Source organism: Rhinopithecus roxellana, chromosome 1 (genome assembly GCF_007565055.1).
Source record: "Rhinopithecus roxellana isolate Shanxi Qingling chromosome 1, ASM756505v1, whole genome shotgun sequence".
In the NCBI taxonomy this organism is placed as follows: domain Eukaryota; kingdom Metazoa; phylum Chordata; class Mammalia; order Primates; family Cercopithecidae; genus Rhinopithecus; species Rhinopithecus roxellana.
In genome coordinates this window covers 120,212,640-120,239,474 of record NC_044549.1, presented here as the reverse complement: position 1 = coordinate 120,239,474, position 26,835 = coordinate 120,212,640, and the positions used below count along the sequence as shown (strand labels likewise).

At 38.3% G+C, this 26,835-nt stretch overlaps 1 protein-coding gene across 3 annotated transcripts in view; it reads left to right on the top strand.

The window, feature by feature from the left end:
* The first annotated feature begins 992 nt into the window (after positions 1-992).
* The window catches only part of DENND1B (DENN domain containing 1B), a 288,795-nt gene continuing 262,952 nt past the window's right edge, over positions 993-26,835 (top strand). For all 3 annotated transcript variants that reach the window (XM_030929666.1, XM_030929664.1, XM_030929667.1), the window contains exons 1-2: positions 993-1,345; positions 3,553-3,617. In XM_030929666.1, coding sequence (XP_030785526.1) covers positions 1,329-1,345; positions 3,553-3,617 — 82 coding nt within the window. In that variant the 5' untranslated portion in view covers positions 993-1,328. The remainder of the gene's footprint in view (positions 1,346-3,552; positions 3,618-26,835) is intronic.

Below are 26,835 nucleotides of genomic sequence, written 5' to 3'. Positions count from 1 at the left end.
TCCCCAGAAGATCTCTGTGTAAGAGCCTGGCCTTCCACAATCATTTGAATGCCCATCATAAGACTTTTTCTACCTTTCTCAGTAGATCCTAAATATGAGACAGCAGAGGAGGAAGACAGGCAATATAAGATAGAAGTAAATAATCAGCATCAGATAGACCTAGTGTGAACTCCCGCTTTGCCATTACTCCCTGGTTTCTTCATCTGTAAAATGCTGATGAAAGTATCTATCACACACCTAGGGCAAGTACTGGGTGAGAGTGCACATAACCTGCTTCACATGTGCTTTAGGGCTGTGTAAATCAGCCCCTCCCACGCTTATTCAGTGGTGCCCTCCCTGAACCCGCCTAAACTGCCAGTCTATGAGGCCTGCGACTATGTACATGTGTTCAAAAGTTAGTCCTTGGTTATTACTGCAGTCTGTGGTACAGGAATGTCTGCCTCCCACATGCGCAGGCAAGTGGGGCACTACCATTTGGCTACTCGACAGGGCTATTTAGCAGGTGCACATGTCTGAACATTCCTGAATCAGGAGGGGGTAGCTCTGGATTTCAGAGAGCTGTAACCAGGCCACAGCTGGAGTGACGCAAGAGCCAGGGGCATCAATTTGAGCTCTGAATTTGCAGTATGAAATGAAAGGAACCCAAGTCTGTATGTACGTGTGTGGAAAACACTGCAGGTCGAGGTACTTTTCCAGGTACTTAGCCCTTTGTGGGGTTGCAGCCCCGATGCCCTGGAATCTGGACTGGACCCAGAAAGGAAGCCGGTTGGTTCATGCTGAGGACACAGGGGGCACCTTGCCTTTCTGTCTCGGTGGCAAAGCGGTACGTGGGCCATACCTGCAGGCACTAGCGCTCCCCCTGCACCCTCTGGCCGCCGGGGCGCGGGGACCTGGCCCCCGCCTCCTCCACGGTCTCCGACTTGCGAGCCGCACGGCCCAGGTGAAGCAGCCGGGCGCGTCCCCGCGCGCCCCTTCCCCCTCCCGGCGACTTCCTGATTTGCAGAAGGTGCAGGAGCCGCAGCGGGCGGCCCCGGTCGCAGGAACTGAAAGGCCTCAGCTTTGGTGGCGGCTACCGGCGGAGACGGGGGCGGCGGCCACGCCGCCGCTGCTGTCACAGAAAGGCTCTGGTGGGTGGGGTGGGAGGCGGGGAAGTGCCGGGGGCGCAGCCGACATGGGCCCGCCGCCGCCGCTGCTGTGAGCAGCCTCCTTCCCGGTGGGGCTGCCGGCGTGGCGTGGGCGGGGGCGGCGCGACCCTCGCGCCGCCGAGCTGCGGGTTTCCAGGCCAGCGCGCGGGGGCCGGACGGACAGCCCCACACCGACATGTAACCATGGACTGCAGGACCAAGTGAGTAGGGGGGCCCGGGCGCGTCGGGGGCGGGCGTCCCTCGGGGGCCCCTCCCAGGCCAGCTCGGCTCTTCAGCGCCTCCGCGCTCCACCGGCTCCCCCGGCGGCAGAGGTTGGCCGGGCGGGCTGGGGGTGCCGTCGGGCCCCGAAGCCTCTGGCCGGCCGGCGGGACGGCGCTAGGCCGCAAAGCCTGCCCGCCTGCCCTGCGTCGCCGGCCCCGCGGGGTTGGCGCGGCTCCTCTCTTCAGTGGCCACTAGCGCCTTGTCGACGCCCGCCTTTCGGGGGACAGGGGGAGGCCGGGCGGCCTCTGACACCGCCGCTGAGGGGTTCTCGTGCTTCCCCTGAGTGTGTCAGATGTGACTCTCCTGGGGCTGCCTGTGTGCGTGTGGTGTCCGGGAGGGAGTCAGCGTTGAGGTTAAGAGATTATTATTCCGAGTGCTCTCTTAGCATTAATATAACCGTTTTTTTCTTAAGTCTGTTAGTTTTGTCTTGGATGTTTTCTTGTGATTCTGCTTATAAAATTAGATTGGTCTCTGGTGTTTCTTTATGCAGGCATTGTAGATGCATGGTTCTTGCAGAACGGTATCCAATTAGAGGGTATTTTTATGTGTGCGCTAGAGTATTTATCAACGACTATTTTGCTTCAGGAGATTAGGGAAAAAGCAATTTTAATAACGGTGGTGATTATATTTCTAGGTGTCTTAGAGGCATGAGTTCTGTATTTTTCTTCTGAAACTTAACTTTGGAAAGAATTCCTTCTTACATGCTTACCCACCCTTTACTACCTCCTTCTCACAAAGTTTAAAATAATACCATGTATATTTGTGTTATTGTGAAGGGCCGTTTGAATTTCACAGAAGTAAAACTGAGTCAATATTTAACTTTTACACCTGAGAGAGATTCTAAAGAATATTAGGGAAAGAGGGAAATTATGTAATAGAATTATTTTCTTCAGTGTGTTTGACATCATGGTGGGCAGGATAAGTGAATAAAAATAGTGTGCTTCTTGACATTAATTGTTTTAAGAGGGAGGAAGTCATCTGAGCCCAGATTATTCCCATTGAAACACTTTAGTAGTGGGAAGGCTGAGAAAATGTATATTTGCAAGTTAATTTATATGTCTTGTCACTTCCTATGTTTCCAGATTCATGTCTTGTAAGAAAAGCTTTTAAAAAAAGAAATGGTTTTTTTTTTTTTTTTTTTTTTAAGTCAGAGGTGGCATTCATTTCTTGAAGGAAGTACGTATTAAATACAGCCAATGTACAAAGGCACTAAGGTCTTGTTAGCAGGAATAACTGAGATATTAGCACATTGGCCATTGTGGTACCAGACCTAATCTTTTACCTTATGATGGAAGGAGAGATTTGAACAGCAATGTTATGAAGAAAAAGTGTTTCAATAGATTTCAGTTCACTTTTTGAAATGGAACCAATGTTGCTTTGAAATTTTGCTAATATGGCAAGTTTGTAAAAAAGTCAATCACTTCTGAATTAAGCAAAGCAAACTTACAGTTTCTAGTGGGAAAACCTAACATGGAAGCAGATGGCTAGTTTCTCCAAAGATAATAGATAAAAAGAAGGCTTTTTATTTTGTTAACCTCAGAGTTACGGATAGTTTGCTACTTTAAATATGCTTAAGTACAGTAAATACATTTCAAGAAAAGTATATGCAACGTATCACATTCATGGAGCATTATAAATGTTTTATGATGATCTAGAACTTGGCAGGTGGGACCGTGTATTCATCATTTACACTTACATTGCACGTCCTTTGGAGAGAGCCTGAGAGCCTGTGTCAAACTCTGTTGGCAGGGTATAATGACACTTAGGGACACTCTGGCTTTTAAATTTGATCCAATAAGATAAAATCAATACTTTGCATTTTTGTAGCACTTAGTACTTATGAAGTACTTGCACATATGTTATTTGATTTATAATCCTCACTGTTATGCTGTGAGGCACCTCATAGGTAAGGGAAAACAGTCTCAGAGGTTAAATGCTTTGCCCCAAGTTTCAGAATTCCTAAGTCTCAGGTCTTTTAAATTGCTCAATTGAGAAAACACTTGCATTGTTATTTCTACTATACTATAGTAATATAGTCACATTAAATGTATTGAGTCAAAAACAAGATTAGTTTTAGAATTAAAATACAAATTTCATAGAGATGTTCATTTGTCATAGGAAATTAATTTAAACTTTTTCCTTTTAGGGCAAATCCAGACAGAACCTTTGACTTGGTGTTGAAAGTGAAATGTCATGCCTCTGAAGATGAAGGTATGTGTCTTCTGTGTTCTGTTATTTGACAAGGTCTCTTTTTTTTTGACAGGATCTCATTCTGTTCCTCAGGCTTTGTAGTGGCATGATTGGGGCTCACCGCAACCTCTCCTTTCTGGGCTCAAGTGATCCTCCCACCTCAGCCTCCCTAGTAGCTGGAGCTACCAATGTACACCACCATGCTCAGCTAATTTTTGTATATTTTTTTTGGAGACAAGGTTTCACCATGTTACCCAGGCTAGTCTCGAATTCCTGGGCTCAAGTGATCCACCCACCTTGCCCTCCCAAAGTGTTGGGATTACAGGTGTGAGCCACTGTGCTCGGCCTGTTCTGTTAATTCTTAAAATAATTGATTGAATCTCTCAAAGCAAGTGTTAATATTGTGGGCTACTGGAACATGTTACTAATAGGAAAATAATACTACTAAATGCGTATCTTGCATTGAGTGTCTCAAGTTGCTGGTAATAAAATAGATGTCAAGTCTTTGCCCTGGGATTGTAAAAATCATGAATGTTGTCTGTGCAGCTTGAATTTCAGGTGTCTGTTAAGCCCATATAACTTACAACTCAACTTCACCATTCATTGATAAAGTTATCATTAGTTTTGGTGAAAGGGCGTGTCTTTTCATTTTCTTTCATTTATGTTTGGAAATTTAGTGATTTTTTTAAACATTAGTGCACATTCTCCTGCTAGTACCAATGGAAGCTACACTGCTTCCCTTCTGATGTTTTCAGAATGCAGAATGCAGACTGAGTAGCCCCTTCTGCTGGATTTACTCCAATAGCACAGCACTTTTGAAGGGAGGTAAACAATACTGTGAAATTACTTGGAAGGGTTTCAGCTGTCAGTTCTGTACAATTTCCTGAAAAGACGAGAGCATAGTAGTTTAATGTCATAATTTTCATCATTTCCCTCCACTTTTGTCATTTTGTATATTGTGTTTGTGTGTAGTAGGAGGCACGGTTAGCAGACAAGAATAAGGAATATCTTTCCTTGCCTATTTTCTTTTAATGTGTTCTTGCATGCTATATCTTTCTAGATACTTACAGTATATGTCTTGACTTGCTGTGTGCTTAGACCCTGGATAGCATGATGATTAAGCATAGGGGTTTTGTGGAGACTGGTTGGCCATCCTAAAGCCTTGGAGGAAAGTCTGCTGACACTTTTAGCTTCAGAAACTATCCAGCAATTACATACTCAAGTAATTTGGAGGTGCCCACCTTAAAATAGAGAAGCCCAACCCAGTTGTGGTGAAATAGGCATGGCTAATTTTAGTATGAAGTCACACATTGTTGGCTCCACCAGCCCTACTACTGTACTCCTGGTCTGTTTGAACTGCAGCTGTGGTCAGGTTTGTCCATTGGCAAGGAGTGATCCTAGGTTGTAGGGAGCCTTTTCTGGTTGATGAAGTTATCTTTTATTGTCCTGTATGTAGTAAAGTTTGTCCATTTGCATTATTTTGAGGCCCAACCAGGTTCTCTTTGAAGAATGGATATATTAGGTAGAATGGATACTCAAATGGATACATTATATTTTAAGCTCCATTTAATTCTGTTCTATAGTGTGTTTATGGTATGAGTTAATCTAAAAAATACCTACCGCAACATTACTGAAGGTGTGTGAAGTAATGCTCATCTGATACTGTTTGTAAAGGCATGGCACAGTGACTCACGCCTGTAATCCCAGTACTTTTGGAGACTGAGGTGGACAGATCATTTGAGGCCAGGAGTTCGAGACCAGCCTGAGCAATATGGTGAAACCCCATCTCTACTAAAAATACAAAAATTATGCAGGCATGGTGGCCCATGCCTGTAATCCCAGCTACTGGGGAGGCTGAGGCACGAGAATCACTTGAACCGGGGATGTGGAGGTTGCAGTGAGCCGAGATAGCACCACCACACTCTAGCCTGGGTGATCAAGTAAGACTCTGTCTAAAAAAAAAAAAAGTGTATATGTATACATATATATATATACACACATATGTATGTGTGTGTATATATATATATACACACACACATACGTATGTGTGTGTATATATGTGTGTATATACATATATATATCTCACACAACAAGCTAATTTCATTTGGAAAATATGGATTCTCTAATTTTAAATGTGTTTTAAAGTGATCTTGTTAAAAGATCAATTTGCCTTATATAACACCCAATCTATGCATGCCTCAGAGAGATTGTGACCTTTTTATAACGACTTTTGAGTGGTTTACTCCTTTCTTCGTCTTTTCCTCTTTTCCACTTTTCATGAACTAGTTATTCCAGTTTGTATCTCTACTTCTGCCCTGCTTTAATATTATACCATGTCTTTTTGCTGTTATTATTTAAATCACTCTTTTTAAGAAACATCTTCATTTGTATTTTAACAGTTTATATCTAGCTTGGTAAAGTTGTAAATATGATAAATGGTTAAAGTAAATAATGTTGGCTTCTCTGTAGGCTGCAAATAATCCATTCTATATGGCTAATTGGCAGAAAATTCTAAAGATATTTAAAAAAACTAAACTCAGCCATGTAGGAAGCAGTAACCTTTTTTTTATTGTGACTTAAATAGTATGAACATGGCTAATATTTTCAGATCTAACAAGTAATAACTATAATCAATAACTATAATAAATAATAAATGATAAAATAGTAACTATAAATAATAAAATCAATAACTATGAGGGCTATGAAAGTAAATTTTTTTTGCCAAATTGAGAGATTGATGTTTCTGTAATATTTTATCAATGTTCTACTTTACAGCTAAATCTTAAATAGAAACATATATGAAAATTATTTTAAAAGTTATTGGAATCCTCCTATTTAACTGTTAGTAGCTATTTGTTTTAATGAGGCTCTGATATGTGCTTGTTTAAGGTATGATAATTTTTTTTTTACTAACATTAAATGAGCGTGGGTGAAATTCTTAAATAGTAATAGACTTGGAAAACAAAATGTATAAGTTAGGTTGCTTTGGAGTACAAACATAAGGTTGGTTTAAATAATAGAGAAACTAGAGAAACTTGATATAGTTCATACAAGAAGTCATCAAACATCCAGGTGCTTTCTGCTTCTCATTTCTGCCGCTTACAGTAATGGTGTCATTGGAGGGCTTAGATTCATTGTGGTTATAAGACTGTCAGTGGAAGTTGGAACTCTGCTTTTTCGTTTGTGACTCTGGGGGAGACAGACACTGGCTTTAAATTTCTCTATTTAGAGTCAGAAAGTTTCTTTTTCCAAATCCCCTAGAAAGCCTTTCCTTAGATCCTGGTAGCCTAAGTTGGCATGGGCCTGACAATTCCTGAAATTATCACTGGTGGGGTAGAGGTAGAGTGGTGGGTGGCAAGACTATCGTGATTGATTTATTTAAATTGGCAATGAATAGATGTTGAGAAATCAATTAAAATGCCTTTGTTAAAAAACTCTCAGAATATTTATTTTTTGATGACTGATCGAATAGAAAATATATTTAGAGTAAATTTGGTTTATACTAAGATTGGTGATACTATGTTAAGGTATTTGGCATGCTTCTCTTGTTCATTTTTAATGGATAAGTCTAAATGCTTTCATTTATCCTGAATAACTTAGATAAGTATCTTCAAAGACAGGTTGTTAATTAAATGTTAGTTAACAGTGTGAAATGACATTAGCTTTTAAAACATAACTTGATAAAACTCTTCTGGTAAGATTGTGATGTTTATCTGATCTACTGCCATTTGTACTTGTTTCAGAGGCATAATGTTGATTTTTTTTTTTTTTTGAGAACAACACATTTCAGAACATTCTGGAAAATAGCTTGTTAGTTTCATATGGAGCACTCTACAAATCTAAAAAAATGCCATGAGAGGGGTTGGTAGTATTTCCCTATAGTGTCCCCTACGTGTTAGTAGAATTTGTTCTGGTGGTGTCTGACAGACTGGTTGTGACTTTTTTTTTTTTTTTTTTTTTTTGGTGGAGGTTTCCCTGGCAGAACAACCTCCCAGTAACTTCTGCTCCAGCTGTCCAAGAGTGAAGTGCCAAAATTGAGATCTTAATGCTCTTCCTGGTAGATCTCCAAGATAATTGCTAGTGTTCTTCTTTTTGTTGTCTGTCTTTCTTCCAGCAGGCAGGGAAGTACAGCCAGCAGTGATGGCCTCTCCTCAATTCTGTTAACAGAAGTCATTGTTACCATACTGTCCCCACCTTCCCCAAAGTGACTTAATCTTCAGGGAAATGAAAAGTAACTTTTCGTCAATAAAAGATTGGGGATGCCTCTAAGCATTTCTCTTCTGGGAAGTGGCCTTGGTACTCTAGCTTTCTCTTTTTTTATTTTGTTGATAGTTTATTCCAAGTAGTAATAGGAGCAGTAGTAGGGGGAGGAGGAGGAGGAGGAGGAAGAGGAGGAGGAGGAGGAAAAGGAGGAGGAGCAGCAGCTGCAGCAGCTAGTATGTTGTACTTTTTCTGTGCTGGGCACAATTCTGGGTATTTTTCATGTACTATTTAAGCCTCACAAAAATCTTATGATATAGGAAGTGCTTGTTTCCATTTGGCACATGAAGAAATTGAATGAAGAACAGAGAAATGATGAAACTTGCCCAGGGTAGTCTGTCCAGAGTCTATATTTTAACTACTGCTTTGTTGCCTCCCATTGCATAGTGACTTCATGTGTATAGGTGGTTTTATCATGTGAGGAAATATTTTGAGTATAAGCTGTATGTGATACAAGTAATTTTTTCCAAATGGGAATACAGTGTGTTCCCTAAAATTAATGAATCCAATGTAATCCCACCTAAAACAATTATTGAGTTTTTTCTTTGTGGTTGCAGACCCTAACTCATTCCATTTCCCTCCCTATCACTTTTCATTTTTAGGATTTGCATCTTCATATTTAGTGAATCTTTGATCTAATAGTTCTGGCTATTTAGTAGTTTTAAAACATCTTTAGCAAGTCTTGTTTTCTTTATTCCGTTCTTTTTACCCAGAACAGTTTCTCTTAGGAACAAATTCTTCTTTGCTACCAGCTTTCTACTTTGATTTGCCTATCCAACCCAGTATCGAATTATCAATTTTTCTTATCTGCAACTTATGTTAACAGTTTAACTGCCTTTCACTTTTTTGTTACATTAGAACCTTAAGCCAAAGAATTCTTAGTGTCCTCCATGCCCTGCATAAGAAAGGTATTTCTAAACTTACTTTTTTGCATTTGATAACTTTTTGTCTATAGTGATATTCTCTGTACTAGACTCTACAACATTTTGCTTCTACTTGGTATTTTAGCACTTATTGTATTCTTACAGATATGTTTAATATGGTCATTTAGAGACATATTGATGTGTCTAAATGTATGTTTGCCCTGCTTGAGATAAGTTCTTCATGAATCACAACTTATTAATTTGTATTCTTAAGAAAAAACTTAACACATCTGACATGTTGAATGAATATTTACAGAATGAATAAAAGAAACTGGGGCTGGGTGCAGTGGCTCACACCTGTAATTCCAGCACTTTGGGAGGCAGAGGCGGGTAGATCATTTGAGGTCAGGAGTTTGAGACCAGCCTGGCCAACATGGTGAATCCCTGTCTCTACTAAAAATATAAAAATTAGCGGGTGTGGTATTAAGCGCCTATAGTCCCAACTGCTTGAGAGGCTGAGGCAGGAGAATCCCTTGAACCCAGGAGGCGGAGAGATTGCAGTGAACTGAGATTGTGCCACTGCATTCCAATCTAGGCGACAGAGGGAGACTCTGTCTCTAAAAAATAAAAAATGAAAATAAATTGGACCTAACTTAATGCTTGGCCATTGAATAAATGAATGTTGATTAAATTAATCCCCAGAGAGATGCTTGTAGAAGTGATTTTAAATGTGTGCTGATGTGACAGTACAGGGGTATTAGAAATAGAAGTCCATGTATGTCTTGGAATGGGCTATTTTGGAATACCCCATCCTCAAGCTCTTTTCATTCAGTGCTTATGTCTCCTTTCCTCTCCTCATACCAAAAGATTTATAAGAACAGTTGCTATATATAATGTTTGTGAATTTATCTTAAAACCTATCTATATAACCTTTCATACCTACTAAAACCCAACAAAACTCTAACATTTAGAACCTTGATGAATCATACAGATAATAAAGTAGGTTAGGAGGTATTGCATTATTGTCCAACATGGAAAAAGTCTGAGTAAAATGTGGTTACCATGATAGTTGTTTTTGCTGTAACTTTGTGTTCATTTAAGAACTCTGAGTCTCTGTCAATTTAGATGCACTAGGATAAATTAGAGTAATCCAAACTGTATAAGCTAAATTGTTGAAGAAAATGAAACTGTGACCAGGCATGGTGGCTGACATCTGTAACCCCAGCACTTTGGGAGGAAGAGGTGGGAGAATCCCTTGAGGTCAGAAGATCAAGACCAGGCTGGGCAGCATAGCGAGGCCCCCATGTCTATTAAAAAAGAAATAAAATGAAACTGTTGTATTCCTTTATACTGCTATCCAGGAACAAAATGTAATGTGATTCTTCAGAACCATGTCCTTGGGTTATGCCTTTCTTGATTTATATAGAAAATAGTTGAGAATATATGTACTTTTATATATGGCTTAGGGCATTACATCCTCCTTCACATAGCTGCCTGCAAGTGTAAAAAGCAAATCAAATTTCACTGTTCAATATTTGTTGATTATTGCTTTCATAGGTGTGTTGCAAAGTTTACATTTTAATGGTTTGGTTGTCACTTTCTTATTAGGTAGTTTCATTTGTTTATAGGTTCTTTATTTTTGCCACTTTAATCTAAGGTGACCTCTTGGTTTTTGATGTTCATGATTTCCACTGTTAAATGTGAGAGGCTGCTTGGCCTCTGCTGCAGATTTCACAGTGGTATGCTTTAAGACTGTTGTTTGGTCACTGCTGGGTTGCCACAGTGCGAGTTTGTTCAGGTTTTTTCTTATAACTGTTTTCTTGACTTTCAAGGTGATATATTCCTGATGTGCTTTTGATAATGTTCTCTCATTTTCAGATTTTTCTTAAGCTCAGATAATATATTCTTTTTCTCTAAATTTTCATGTTTTATTTGCAAGTTAGAGGATAATAATTTACTGTGTACAGTATACATTTTAAAGTGTTCATATAATACTAGCAATAGACATGTTTAGAGTGCTTTACGTAGATAGCCATGGTATTTTAGGTAACAATGAGAATATCACATTTGAGCTCTTTGATTTTTAATCATTTCCAAAATAATCCTTCTTCCCTGGAAATAAGCTTAATGTTTAACATTGAAAAACTTTTCCCACTTTCAAACTCTTGATTTATTTCAAGTAGTAATTTAATTTTATCTATAGAAAGTAATGTCTTGGTTCACGTTTCTGTGGTAGGTCAGTCATTGGCCTTGTGGGGGAACTTGCTAAAAGGTGGTCCTGACTTGACCTTTTAGAAGTATTTATTTAGGAGATTGTGGTACTAATTCTTATGACATTGAATAAGAGAAAAGTAGAGTAACAGAACTCGAGTTTCCTTAAAGAGCACTTAGTGTAATCCCATGGAGTGTGGGGGGAATTGCTTTGATGCCTTTTACAATTTCTGGATCCCCTCTGCTGTCACCTTGTAGGTGCCATTATCATCATGCTGCCTGGTGACTGGTAAAAATTCTCACAATGAGCATTATATAGGCCTGCTCCACTAAGGTTACCCCTCTTCTCTTCTCACCACTTTTCAACAATTTCTTTTAAGTATATTGGTGTTACTTAAAGTATGTATCTGATTAATTAACAGTGAGGTGTGAACAACTGATAGACAGCTTTCAGGGAAACATTTATTTTTATTTTTTATTGTGTATTTTTAAGGGAACATTTTATTTTTAAAGAAAACTTTGTAAACTCAAATCAATTAAAAAGAAGCAATGTTTTAATGGAAAGATCTGTTGACTAAGGGTCAAATGTACCTGTAACTGCCAAATTCTGGTTTCATTTTACCATTTTTCCACCATATGTATTGATGCTTTTGTAATTGTGATTAACAACTTTAGTAAGTGTATATTTAGTCAGAGTATTAATTCATTGAACTTCATAAAGACTTGTTTCTGTTGCTTAAAGTGCCTAGTTAATGAACTAAAGCTACAATGTCATGGTTTCAGAACCGTATTTTTCCATTTTTTTTCTCTGATTAGGCTTCCAGTTAGATGTTCTACATAAAGAGTAATAGAAACTATTTATTTGGCATTTATAGTATGTCAGAAAATGTGTCAAGAGCCTACAGCTTCCGTTTATCTTCACTTCAACTATAAAATTTACAAACTGTTATTCTTTTCAAAACATAAGGAAATTGAGGCTCAGAAAGGTTCAGCAACTTGCCCAAAGCAAACAAACTTAAGAGGTAAGACTAGGATTTGAACCTGTGTCTGGTACTAGAGCCTGAGCTCTTAACAATTATGCTGTGCTACCTTTAGAACAGTCATGTTTTTCTAATAGCAGTGAAATCTTCTGCAGCAACTTTAAAAAGCCACTCGTCTTAGCAAATCCCTGATTCTAGGCTTGATCAGAATTGTTGTGATATTCTTAACAGACATCAGAAGAAGAGCTTAAACACCATAGGAAGTATTCAGACCTCTCATTCCTTCAGTGAGTGTTTCTGAGTGCCAATTGTGTGTCATGCACAGATTAAATGCAATTAAGATGGCATTCTTGAAGGGGAAGTGTCAATTTCAAGTCAATAATTATAAGAGTAGTAAAGGCTGTGGTAGAGGTTGTATAGTGCATATAGCACTGAAGTACGAAGAAGGCACCTAACTCAGCTCAGTGCTTAGGGAACAGTAGAGGAGTGGGGAGATCTTGAGGTAGTTGTGAGGTAATGGAGAGACAATTGGGTGTCAGGTGGTTATCTTTTTCTAAAGTTAATTGGAGTTTTACTTCATATTCTAAGTCTTGTGTGAATAATTAAGAGTAATTTGCTTTTGGTATAAATAGTTGCATCTGATGAAGAAGATAAAGAATCTCTCTGCTACAGTGTAACTTGCCTTGGCAGGGGATTGTTGCGTTTAATTTTGTTTACTCAGAGCCTAAAACAGTGTCTGACCCGTAATATGTGCTCAGTGAATATTTGTTGAATTGTTAAACTGATAAAGGTACTCAGATGGATTTTAAAGAAAAGGAATGGAAATTGTGTAGGGTATTATGGGCTTAATAATTGTTGCTAAATTTCTTTCTTTTTTAAAAAAGTATAATTACAGTATTAAACAGGTAAGATTTGTTAAAGTGAAGCTTCAGAAATTAAAAAAAAATATGTAAAAAGAAGTGACAAAATTATAACTCACTGCAGCCTCGAACTGGGCTCGAGGGATCCTCCTGCCTCAGTCTTCTGAGTAGCCAGTACTATAGGCGTATGTCACCATGTCTGGCTAATTTTTACATTTTTTTGTACAGATGGGTTCTCATTCTGTTGTGGAGGCTGGTCTTGAGCTCCTGACCTCAAGTAATCCTCCTGCCTTGGCCTCCCCAAGTGCTGGATTACAGGTGTGAGCTACTGCCAAGCTGGTAGATGTCCTTACAAGGTGGTGATTTTATCTTTTTTCCAGAAGAGGGATTGTTGGGTCCTATAGTAGTTCAGCAGCAGAATGGATGAAGAAAATGTGGTGTGTATACATATATGCAATGGAATATTATTCAGCCTTAAAAAGGGGTAGATAATGCTGTCTGCTATAACATAGATGGGCCTGGAGTACATTATGAAACACATCAGACTCAGGAAGAACAATGTTGCATTATCTCACTTATATGTAGAATATATATTTTTAAATACTCAGATACACAGAGATAGAGAATGAAACAGTGGTTACCATGGTTGGGGGTAAAGGAAATGAAGCAAGGTAGGTCAAAGGATGCAAAATAGCAGATATATAGGATGGACACGTCTAGAGATCCAACGTGCAATGTGAAGACCAAAGTTAATAAAATTGTATTGTGTTAGGGATTTTTATTAAATAAATGGATTTTAGCTGCTCCTGTCACAAAGAGGTATATGAGATGATAGATGCGTTAATTGACTTCACTATAGCAACCATTTTACTACCTATATGTATTTCATCATGTTGGGCACCTCAAATAAACATGATACAATTTTATTTAAAAAGCATGGTGGCGGGTGCCTGTAGTCTCAGCTACTCAAGAGGCTGAGCCTGGAGAATGGCGTGAACCCGGGAGGCAGAGCTTGCAGTGAGCCGAGATCACGCCACTGCACTCCTGTCTGGGCAACAGAGTGAGACTGTCTCAAAAAAGAAAAAAAAAAAAAAAAAAGTTGCTGACTAGTACGCCTTTTGGAATCTGTCTCGTGGAAGTTATAGTCTATCTTGTGCTCGGTCTTTATTGTCCTGATTTATGTTGTTTACTGGATTTCAGGCTTTTAAGGACAAGTACCTCTTTGAGTCTTTTGCAGATTTGGGGATTACTTGAATGGTGTTCATTGATTACTTGCTAAGTTATATTATTATTAAAGTGAAATTAGTAAAAGATTGTTCTGATTATCAATACTTATTGAAGGTTTCTTAAATCTTAAAAAAATTTGAACATAAAGAACTTTGAAAGCTTGCTGATTTTTGTCATCACAAGCAATGGGCACTTTATTTTAAAAAAACCTTTTTTTTTTTTTTTTTTTTTTTTTTTTTTTTTTTTTAATAGAGCTGTTGAAAAACCACAAACTGTAACTTTGTAGGCAGAACTGGTAAAGATCAAGATAGAACCTTTTCCTCTTTCAGTTCCTTCTTAATTATCACTTGAATCTGAAGAAAAGCACACAACAACCAGTTTAGTTCATCTGATAGCCTTCTGCGGATATATATGATTCTAGAAATTACTCATTAAATAATTTTATCTTGGTTTGATAGCAGAAATGCACCAGCATGAGGTTGTGTTTAGTATTCAAATTTACTATTAACTAGAATTAAGCAGTCCTTTAAAATTTTAATCACCTGGGTAGTTATAAAAACTTAGCTGACTTTTATTTTCTTAAGATTATCATCAAATTAATTATAACTTACTTGAAATTAACTTATATGTTTATACAGAAAACATGGTTCAAATGAAACCCAAATAAGTTCAAATGTGTTTTAATACATGGAAACATCATATGTCGTCAAGGTCTATGCATTAAAATTATAGGTGCCCTTAAACTTGGATGGAAGTGGTTCAGAAAGGATTCTTTTTTTTCTTCAAGATTCCAGGGTATTTTAGATATGATATTTGGAAGAGGAAGTAATATAATATTTAGAAAATATTTTTGAGGGTCTTCATCATTTTTACTCATATATAAATTAAAAGAGCAATTTCTATTTAATAATTACAAGCAGCTAATGAAGTTAATTTTTTTGGTTTTTAGAAAATGTTTTTAAAAATTTTTTTATTCTTATTACTTCAAGACTTGAGAACTAAGTTTTTGAGTCTTAGTTTTACTATGAAATGTGTGATTTTGTTGATGAATACCTACAGAGTAATCACTGACAATAAGGAGCAGCACAATTTCATCAAGATTATGTGTTGGTTCTGTTCACTATGTACAGGTTTAGACATGTTAGAGAAGAAATAATAAGCTGAGAACTGTTATGTACGAAAATACTAGCTTCCAACTTTTAATGATTACAGTAGTGTTTGTTAGGGACATTGAGTATATACCCTAAACAGTGGACATATTGAAATGGAATGCTAGTTGAAAGACATTTTAATTTGTAAATATTTGCCTCATTTTAGCTTAATAGTTGAAGACATAAATGAATCCACAGTCTAATGTTTAACATATGTCATTGTTCTAAATTTTGCCTTTGATAGAGCTGATATAGCTGTTTAAAATTCATTGTAAAACCTATTACGAAACCCATTGAGTAATAATTTACTCTTCTTGGGGGATTATAAAGTCTTTTGGTAATTTTTTTTTTTTTTTTTTTGAGACAAGGTACACTCTGTTGCCCAGGCTGAAGTGCAGTGGCATGATCTTGGCTCATTGCAACTTCCACCTCTTGGGCTCACTGTGATCTTCCCACCTCAGCCTCACAAGTAGCTGGGATTACAGGTACATGCCACCATGCCCAGCTAATTTTTGTAGAGATGGGGTTTTGCTATTTTGCCCAGACTGGTGTTGAACTCCTGAACTCAAGTGACCTGCCTATCTTAGCCTCCCAAAGTGCTGGGATTACAGGTGTGAGCCACTATGCCTGGCCGGTAATTTTTTGATTCATTTCCCTCAGTAATTGTCCAGATTAACAATGACCATTTTGTTTATAAATGGATATGGAAAGAAAGAGAGGAGATGGGATTCATATCAAGTTTTCTACCTTAAACCTTGCATCACTTACTGCTGTTTTCTTGTGATCTACTCAAAATATTGATGAAAGCATTAAAAATGTTCGAAGTCACTGAACACTTCTGGAATGCCTTCCAAATCATCAAGATTAGAATTGCCTTCTAGTTATCCTATACATTTTAAGATGGCTTACACTTTACATTTTCAGGGTATCTTAGTTCTTCAAAAATGTATAATTTACACTGTGTTTAATACATATGACAGACTAAACATATAATTTAAATTTTTTTTTTTTTTTTGAGACGGAGTCTGGCTCTGCCGCCCAGGCTGGAGTGCAGTGGCCGGATCTCAGCTCACTGCAAGCTCCGCCTCCCGGGTTTACGCTATTCTCCTGCCTCAGCCTCCCGAGTAGCTGGGACTACAGATGCCTACCACCACGCCCGGCTAGTTTTTTGTATTTTTTAGTAGAGACGGGGTTTCACCGTGTTAGCCAGGATGGTCTTGATCTCCTGACCTCGTGATCCGCCTGTCTCGACCTCTCAAAGTGCTGGGATTACAGGCTTGAGCCACCGCGCCCGGCCTTTAAATTTATTTTAAAACAATTTTAAGTATGATTAAAGTCGATCTTTTTAAGATATGGCTGAATTGGTCAAAACACAAAAAGTATTTATGTATTGCTGTTAAGGGATTTTTCAATCTCATTCTGAGTTAAAACTTAATTTAAAAGCTGGGTTTGAGTAGAGTAGATTGAGGGTGCTTTTGCCTGGTTTACGGGGAAGAGATGAATAATTTGCTGCTCTCTAAGAGGTATCTTTCTCCCACATACTTATTTTTAACCCAGAAGGATGTAAGTGTTGAATCTTCTGCAAATAAAGGGGAGACCAAAGGTCCTGTCTTCTGCTTGTGGGATCTGTAACCAGAAATTTGGCCCAAAGTTTGCAACTTCATCTGCATGAAGGTGGTGCAGATACTTTCATTTTGGAATTTGTATTTTTGCCTTGTTTCACTTTTATCTTCAATGTATTTGGCATCTATTTTTTCATTCATTAGATGTTTAATATTTTTATATTACTTTAAAATGTTTTAGCTTAATTCTTTAGTTTTTAATTTTACTTTTAATTGTATTTTGCTTCTTTTTATTGTTTTATATTAATTTCTTTTATTTGGTTTTTAAAAAGTTTTTATTTTTAAGAGAAGTCTGTAAGGCCGAGTATGGTGGCTCACACCTGTAATCCCAGCACTTTGGGAGGCTGAGGTGGGTGGATCACATGAGGCCAGGAGTTCAAGACCAGCCTGGGCAACATGCGAAACCCCGTCTCCGCCAAAAAATACAAAAGTTAGTCTGGTGTGGTGGCGTGCACCTGCAGTCCCCAGCTATTTGGGAGGCTGAGGCAGGAGAATTGCTTGAACCTGGAAGGTGGAGGTTGCAGTGAGCCGAGATCACACCACTGTACTTCGGCCTGGGCGACAGAGAGAGACTCCATCTCAAAAAAAAAAAAAAAAAAAAAAAATTAATGAAATACTCTCTATTCTTTGGGAAAAGTTGTGCTTTTTCTTGTTCTAATTAGTGTGCCCTTTGAAACTTTTTCCTTTTTAGTGAAGAAACAAGGAGAGAGAATATCATAAGATGCAGCAGACACATTCTAATAAAACTAATACTTACGCTTTGATGGACTGTGAATAGGTAATTAAATCTCTCTTTCAAGGTGAACAGGAGTAATAGTTTTGATGCCATGATTTTCTAAAAGCCTGAACTCTGGAATCCTCTTACAGATAAGACAGATATTTTACCTGTTAGACATCATGGTGTAATGGGAAGATACTGGACCGAGAGTTGAAACATAGCTCTTGGTACTGGCTTCATCACTTGTTAGATGTCTGACTTTGATCAAGTCCTTTAAATGTTATTACTTTCATTTTTCACATTTGTAAAATATTTGCACTGCATATCTCTAATTGTTATGAGAGTCAAATACATAATAGCATGAGAATGCTTCATAGATTGCACCATGTAGATACAAACTTTTATTTGGTTTCTGCGTTGTGGTTGTTAGCCGTATGAAAAAAGGTATGATCACTTCAACAGAAATTGTTAGTAAAAAGCTTTCCTCCTATTTTGATGTATGTGATCAATCTGGAAGATAGGAATGCTAAAGAAAGGTCACATAGTAACTTCCAAGTCCCCTCTTTAATATTGCAGAAGTGTCAGGAACAAGGAGGATAGAAGACACTAACATATTTTGCACTGTGATTAGTGAATTTCACTTTGAAAAGGATATTTAGCAGAGAGTAAGTTTGTAGTACCAAATCTGACAGCATCGATATAAAGATTTGGTGAGATGTAGAGAGGTCAAACAGGAGTTGAAAATTACAATGTGACTTTTCTTTAGCATTCCTTTCTTCCAAATTTTTCACATATACAACTTCAGCAGCAAAGTGAGAATTCCATATATGTGTAAGTTTTCAAATTTCTAAGAGCTAATATTTTTAAGCTTGAAAGTTGTTAGAATAGAAATAACATTGGGCTTATATCCTCGAAGGAATGATGATGAGCTAAGATTAAAGATGATATTACACAAGTGTAGGGTCCTCAAAGGAAATATTAGTTGAGAGGTATGGTGTAATTGGTTGTGAGGTCTGTGTAAACCAAAACTAAGTATTGCAACTTGTGAATGATTAAAAAATACAGAAAATTCAAGGCTATCTTGTTGGTGACATTTGAATTCCTACATAACTTTCTTGAGTGAATGCTAAATTTAAGTCCAGAAATTATCCTTGAAGCAAGATTCCGTTATGTCATTGATATAAATCTCCTTTTTATAGGTAATTTAATCATGTTGATGAAGTTTATATTTTGTTGAATTTGTGTAAGACCTTTCTGTAGATTCCTGAGTTCTCAATAACAGTGTTTCTTAATTTTAGTTATAACACATAGAAAATGACAATATTTGTATGGTACTTCTGGGCAAATGGACTTCATGCAATGATAGGAGGTAAATGACCTGGGGTCTCCTAGGGTTGAGGGGATCAATATGTTCTTATTTCTTCTTACCCATTAGAGAGGCACAGGCTGGGATGTTCTCTTTATGGTTTCTTTGATGAGACTGGCTTTTTATTCACTGCTTTTGTTCACTGTTGTTCTATGCTGCTAGGTAGGATGGCAGAGCTCTAGAGTTAGATTGGAGTTAGAAACTGGGTTGGCGTTCCAGTTGAACCACTCTGAGCCTGTTTCTTTGTCTTAAAATGAGAACAGTTATGATCCCCCTTCTCTTTCTTCTGTAAACATGTGATGATCAATAGAGATAATAAATTATATGACTATGCTTTTAAATAGATGGTTATTTTTAATATAATTTAAGCAAACTGCAGATACATCTCTTTTGTCACTTGCAAGAAGAAATAGATTCTTTTGTTTTACATACATGTATGTGTCTGTGTATATATATAGTGTGTATATATATAAATATATTTAATGTATAATGGCATAGTGTCACAGTATATCAGTGAGGGCTTCTGGCTCCAAAGCTAGGAGAGAGAATTGCAAAATTTCACAATGGCAATAAAAATTAAGGATTATGAGAGATGTATTATATTTATGCAAATATTTATTTCCCTTTCAGGCGTAGTATTTTCTTTAATAGTGATTAATTCTAATTATGGGTTTTGATAATTATTACACATAAGTATCTAATGTTCATCTGTTTTAATGAATTTTTTTAAATAAAAGGGATAATGAATAAAATTTATTATTAGTTTATTAGTGACCCATGTTTTTCTGATAGTCTGGCTATTTATGCCATTGTTTTCCCTAAATAATAAATTTAATTGTTTAATGGAAGTATATTCTTCTTTTTTTTTTTTTTTTTTTGAGATGGAGACTTGCTTTGTCTCCCAGTCTGGAGTGTGGTGGTGCGATCTTGGCTCACTGTAACTACTTCCTCCTGGGTTCAAGCGATTCTCTTACCTCAGCCTCCTGAGTAGCTGGGATTACAGGCTCATGCCATCACACCCGGCTAATTTTTATATTTTTAGTGGAGATGGGATTTTGCTTTGTTGGCCAGGCTGGTCTTGAACTCCTGACCTCAAGTAATCTGCCCGCCTCCTCTTCCCAGAGTGCTGGGATTAGAGGCCTGAGCCACCATGCCCAGCCTAATGGAAGCATATTCTAATTGTTGGAAAAACATTTAGGAACAAACAGTGTCTGGCCTGGTAGACTAAAATCCACAGAGGAACAAGTGAATATATTAATTCTATCAGTCTGTTAGCTAATCAAAATATTCTATTCCTTAATTCTTCCTTCCTAGACTCTATGTGTAGGATAATCCTTGGCACTCTTAATGAAGAACTAGTCTGATGCCATTGATGAAAAATATTTTTTGGTTTTACTATACATTGTGTATATTTCCCTATACTTTTAAAAGTACAGATATTTTATTCTCCATGTGACCACTTTATAACTACTGATATGGATTGGCTCTGTGTCCCCACCCAAATCTCATCTTGTTGCTCCCATAATTCCCACATGTTGTGGGAGGGACCTGCTGGGAGATGACTGAATCCTGGGGACAGGTCTTTTCTGTGCTGTTCTTGTGATAGTAAACGGGTCTCACGAGATCTGATGGTTTTAAAAATGGTAGTTTCTCTGCGCAAGCTCTCTCTTTGCCTGCTGTCATCCACAGAAGATGTGACTTGCTCCTCCTTGCCTTCCACCATGGTTGTGAGGCCTCCCCAGCCTTGTGGAACTGTAAGTCCAATAAACCTCTTTCTTTTGTAAATTGCCCAGTCTTGGGTATGTTTTTATCAGCAGTGTGAAAACAGACTAATACAACTACTTCTGCATTTATTTGATTTTTTTAAAAATGGAAATTCTTATTAGTTTAAGCTTATTTTATTTCCTTATTATCTGCTTATATTTCTTCACATATTTTCTCTTTACTAGTTTTCTTCCCATTTTTAAAAGTCTGATCTTTTCTTCTTTGTTTTGGCATCCCGTACCATTGTATTTTTTTTTCTGTTGGGCAGTATGCTACTCTTAAGGGTATACTACCAATATTAATAATTTAGATACTTCCACTACTAATAATTTAGAAAGTATTTTGAGAAAGTATTTTTCATATGAATTATTTATTTGATTCTCATACCCATCTTTTGATAGGATGTATATTCGTATTCCTATTTTACATTTGAGGAAAGTGGAGCACAGAAAAGTGAGGGACCAGGCTGATACATATAACTGGCAGACTTGAACCAAGATTTCAACTCTAAAACCCACACTTTTTCCAGTAAACTTCAATTTTATATCAGATAAGTATAGTGACTTGAGAGACTTGCCTCGAATTACAGATTCAAGTGAATGATTTCTTTAGGTAGAATGAAATTTTTCTTTGCTAGGAGAAATTGGAAGTTAGGGTAGCCAAATACTGTTAGTATGTGTCTGTGTATGTATGCCTATGTATGTGTATGAGTGTAAATACCTTTATGTTTTATCAAAAGCGCCAGGCCCATTGCAAAAGATTCAAACAGAAGAAGAAAATAACATGAAGAGACTAGAGTTCCATCACCCAGAGAATATAATGGGTAATATTTTGTGGAACAATCTGTTACACATCTCTATATGAATATATTTGCATTAATATGCATTTTCCATAAACTGATTCATCTGTTCATGGTATCCTATTATCTGACCATTACCAATTGATAATTTGTTATGAACATCTTCCTGTGTCTGAAAATAGATCTACTGTATCAGTTTTTTTTTTTTTTTTTGAGACAGAGTCTCCCTTTGTTGCCCAGGCTGGAGTGTGGTGGCTCAATCTTGGCTTACTGTACCCTTTGCCTCCTGAGTTCAAGTGGTTCTCATTCCTCAGCCACCTGAGTAAGTGGGATTACAGGCATGCACCACCACACCTGGCTGATTTTTTGCCATGTTGCCCAGGCTGGAATTCCTGGCCTCAAATGATCTGCCTGCCTCGGCCCGACAAAGTGCTGGGATTACAAGTGTGAGCCACTGTGCCCAGCCTACTTTATCAGTTTTAATAGTTACCTGGAATTTTACTGTATGGCTGACTGTGTATATATCTCATTTATACTTGTATTATTATCTGCTTCAAATAAGTTCTTGAGTGTCATTGTTGGACTTTGGATATGTATTGGCAGATTGCCTTCCTGAAAAGATACATAGTCTTATTAATAGTTAAGAGAGCCTCTGTGTACCACAGTTCTCAACAATACTAGGTATTAATTCTCTTTTAAAAAATATTAACAATGTATTTTATTTAATTCCATATGTCCAAAACATAATTTTAATAGTCAATATTGAAATATTATTAAAATAATTTAATTTTTTTACTTAGTATTCCATATGTCCAAAACATAATTTTAATAGTCAATATTGAAATATTATTAAAATAATTTAGTTTTTTTACTTAGTCTTTGAAGTCATATATATATTTTAAAAATATACTTTATTTTATTTATTTTATTATTTTTATTATTATTTTTGAGTTGGAGTCGTGCTCTGTTGCCAGGCTAGAGTGCAGTGCCGCGATCTCGGCTCACTGCAGCCTCCTCCTCCCGGGTTCAAACGATTCTCCTGTCTCAGCCTCCTGAGTATCTGGGACTATAGGCGTGCGCCACCACACCCAGTGTTTTTTTGTATTTTTAGTAGAGATAGGGTTTCACCATGTTGGCCAGGCTGGTCTCGAACTCCTGACCTCAGGTGATCCACTCACCTCGGCCTCCCAAAGTGTTTGGGTTACAGGTGTGAGCCACTGCACATGGCCATCAACTTCCTTTTTAAAGCAGTTTTTGGTTCATGGCAAAATTCCGTGTAAAGAGTTTTCCCATATATCCCTTGCCCTGACATATGCACAGCTTTCCTCACTATCAACATCTCCCACCAGAGTGGTAAATTCATTACAAGCAATGAATCTACATTGACACATAATTATCACCCAAAGCCATAGTTTATTGTTCACTTATTGTGTTGTATATTATGTGGGTTTGACAAATGTATAATGACACATATCCCCCATTATAGTATCATACAGAAATAGTTTTATTGCCCTAAATATTCTCTGTGCTTCACCTTTTCATCCCTTCTTACCTCCAACCCTTGATCTTTTTACTGTCTCTACAGTTTGCCTTTTCCAGAGATATTTCCCTTTTTTAATTTTTGAAAACATATTTACCTATCTTGCTTTACTTTATATTTTGATTGATTAGAAAAGTTGGCCAGTATTTCATGTTGGCATTAATATTTCTTTGGTGCATTTTATATTTTTGTGTTTTGCACATTTGATAAAGGCTTTAATTTTATAGCAACCAATTATTTATCACATATTGGTATTTTTCCAATTTAACATTTATATTTTAGTTTTGTTTTATATTCTTTATTCAGAAGTTTAAATTTTTTTGTAGTCAAGTTAGTCTTTGAACTTGGAACCAACCCAAATGCCCATCAGTAATAGACGGAATTAAGAAAATGTGGCACGCGGAGCAAGATGGCCAAATAGGAACAGCTCCAGTCTCCAACTCCCAGCGCAAGCGACACAGAAGACTGGTGATTTCTGCATTTTCAACTGAGGTACTGGGGTCATCTCACTAGGGAGTGCCGGACAATCGGTGCTGGTCAGCTGCTGCAGCCTGACCAGTGAGAGCTGAAGCAGGGCGAGGCATCGCCTCGCCTGGGAAGCACAAGGGGTAAGGGAATCCCTTTTCCTAGCCAGGGGAACTGAGACACACAACACCTGGAAAATTGGGTAACTCCCACCCCAATACTGCACTTTAAGCAAACGGGCACACCAGAAGAATATATCCCTCACCTGGCCGGGAGGGTCCCACGCCCACGGAGCCTCCCTCATTGCTAACACAGCAGTCTGTGGCGATCTAACCGCAAGGCAGCAGCGAGGCTGGGGGAGGGGCGCCCGCCATTGCTGAGGCTTAAGTAGGTAAACAAAGCCGCTGGGAAGCTCGAACTGGGTGGAGCTCACAGCAGCTCAAGGAAACCTGCCTGTCTCTGTAGACTTCACCTCTGGGGGAAGGGCACAGCTAAAAAACAACAGGGGAAGCAGCAGAGGCCTGAGCAGACGCGAACAACTCTGTCTGACAGCTTTGAAGAGAGTAGTGGATCTCCCAACACGGAGGTTGAGATCTGAGAACGGACAGACTGCCTGCTCAAGTGGGTCCCTGACCCCTGAGTAGCCTAACTGGGAGACATCCCCCACTAGGGGCAGTCTGACACCCCACACCTCACAGGGTGGAGTACACCCCTGAGAGGAAGCTTCCAAAGTAAGAATCAGACAGGTACACTTGCTGTTCAGCAGTATTCTATCTTCTGCAACCTCTGCTGCTGATACCCAGGCAAACAGGGTCTGGAGTGGACCTCAAGCAATCTCCAACAGACCTATAGCTGAGGTTCCTGACTGTCAGAAGGAAAACTATCAAACAGGAAGGACACCTATACCAAAACCCCATCAGTAAGTCACCATCATCAAAGACCAGAGGCAGATAAAACCACAAAGATGGAGAAAAAGCAGGGCAGAAAAGCTGGAAATTCAAAAAATAAGAGCGCATCTCCCCCTGCAAAGGAGCGCAGCCCATCACCAGCAATGGATTGAAGCTGGTAAGAGAATGACTTTGACAACATGAGAGAAGGCTTCAGTCCATCAAACTTCTCAGAGCTAAAGGAGGAATTACGTACCCAGTGCAAAGAAACTAAAAATCTTGAAAAAAGAGTGGAAGAATTGACAGCTAGACTAATTAATGCAGAGAAGGTCATAAACGAAATGACAGAGATGAAAACCATGACACGAGAAATACGTGACAAATGCACAAGCTTCAGTAACCGACTCGATCAACTGGAAGAAAGAGTATCAGCGATTGAGGATCAAATGAATGAAATGAAGCAAGAGAAACCAAAAGAAAAAAGAAGAAAAAGAAATGAACAAAGCCTGCAAGAAGTATGGGATTATGTAAAAAGACCAAATCTACGTCTGATTGGGGTGCCTGAAAGTGAGAGGGAAAATGGAACCAAGTTGGAAAACACTCTTCAGGATATCATCCAGGAGAACTTCCCCAACCTAGTAGGGCAGGCCAACATTCAAATTCAGGAAATACAGAGAACGCCACAAAGATACTCCTCGAGAAGAGCAACTCCAAGACACATAATTGCCAGATTCACCAAAGTTGAAATGAAGGAAAAGCTCTTAAGGGCAGCCAGAGAGAAAGGTCGGGTTACCCACAAAGGGAAGCCCATCAGACTAACAGCAGATCTCTTGGCAGAAACTCTCCAAGCCAGAAGAGAGTGGGGGCCAATATTCAACGTTCTTAAAGAAAAGAATTTTAAACCCAGAATTTCATATCCAGCCAAACTAATTTTCATAAGTGAAGGAGAAATAAAATCCTTTACAGATAAGCAAATGCTTAGAGATTTTGTCACCACCAGGCCTGCCTTACAAGAGACCCCAAAGGAAGCCCTAAACATGGAAAGGAACAACCGGTACCAGCCATTGCAAAAACATGCCAAAATGTAACGACCATCGAGGCTAGGAAGAAACTGCATCAACTAACGAGCAAAATAACCAGTTAATATCATAATGGCAGGATCAAGTTCACACATAACAATATTAACCTTAAATGTAAATGGACTAAGTGGTCCAATTAAAAGACACAGACTGGCAAACTGGATAAAGAGTCAAGACCCATCAGTCTGCTGTATTCAGGAGACCCATCTCACATGCAGAGACATACATAGGCTCAAAATAAAGGGATGGAGGAAGATCTACCAAGGAAATGGAGAACAAAAAAAAAGCAGGGGTTGCAATCCTGGTCTCTGATAAAACAGACTTTAAACCATCAAAGATCAAAAGAGACAAAGAAGGCCATTACATAATGGTAAAGAGATCAATTCAACAGGAAGAGCTAACTATCCTAAATATATATGCACCCAATACAGGAGCACCCAGATTCATAAAGCAAGTCCTTAGAGACTTACAAGGAGACTTAGACTCCCATACAATAGTAGTGGGAGACTTCAACACTCCACTGTCAACATTAGACAGATCAACGAGACAGAAACTTAACAAGGATATCCAGGAATTGAACTCATCTCTGCACCAAGGGGACCTAATAGACATCTATAGAACTCTCCACCCCAAATCAACAGAATATACATTCTTCTCAGCACCACATCGCACTTATTCCAAAATTGACCACATCATTGGAAGTAAAGCACTCCTCAGCAAATGTAAAAGAACAGAAATTATAACAAACTGTCTCTCAGACCACAGTGCAATCAAACTAGAACTCAGGACTAAGAAACTCAATCAAAACCGCTCAACTACATGGAAACTGAACAACCTGCTCCTGAATGACTCCTGGGTACATAACGAAATGAAAGCAGAAATAAAGATGTTCTTTGAAACCAATGAGAACAAAGATACAACATACCAGAATCTCTGGGACACATTTAAAGCAGTGTGTAGAGGGAAATTTATAGCACTAAATGCCCACAAGAGAAAGCAGGAAAGATCTAAAATTGACACTCTAACATAACAATTAAAAGAACTAGAGAGGCAAGAGCAAACACATTCAAAAGCTAGCAGAAGGCAAGAAATAACTAAGATCAGAGCAGAACTGAAGGAGATAGAGACACAAAAAACCCTCCAAAAAAATCAATGAATCCAGGAGTTGGTTTTTTGAAAAGATCAACAAAATTGACAGACCACTAGCAAGACTAATAAAGAAGAAAAGAGAGAGGAACCAAATAGATGCAATAAAAAATGATAAAGGGGATATCACCACCGACCCCACAGAAATACAAACTACCATCAGAGAATACTATAAACACCTCTACGCATATCAACTAGAAAATCTAGAAGAAATGGATAATTTCCTGGACACTGACACTCTCCCAAGACTAAACCAGGAAGAAGTTGAATCCCTGAATAGACCAATAGCAGGCTCTGAAAT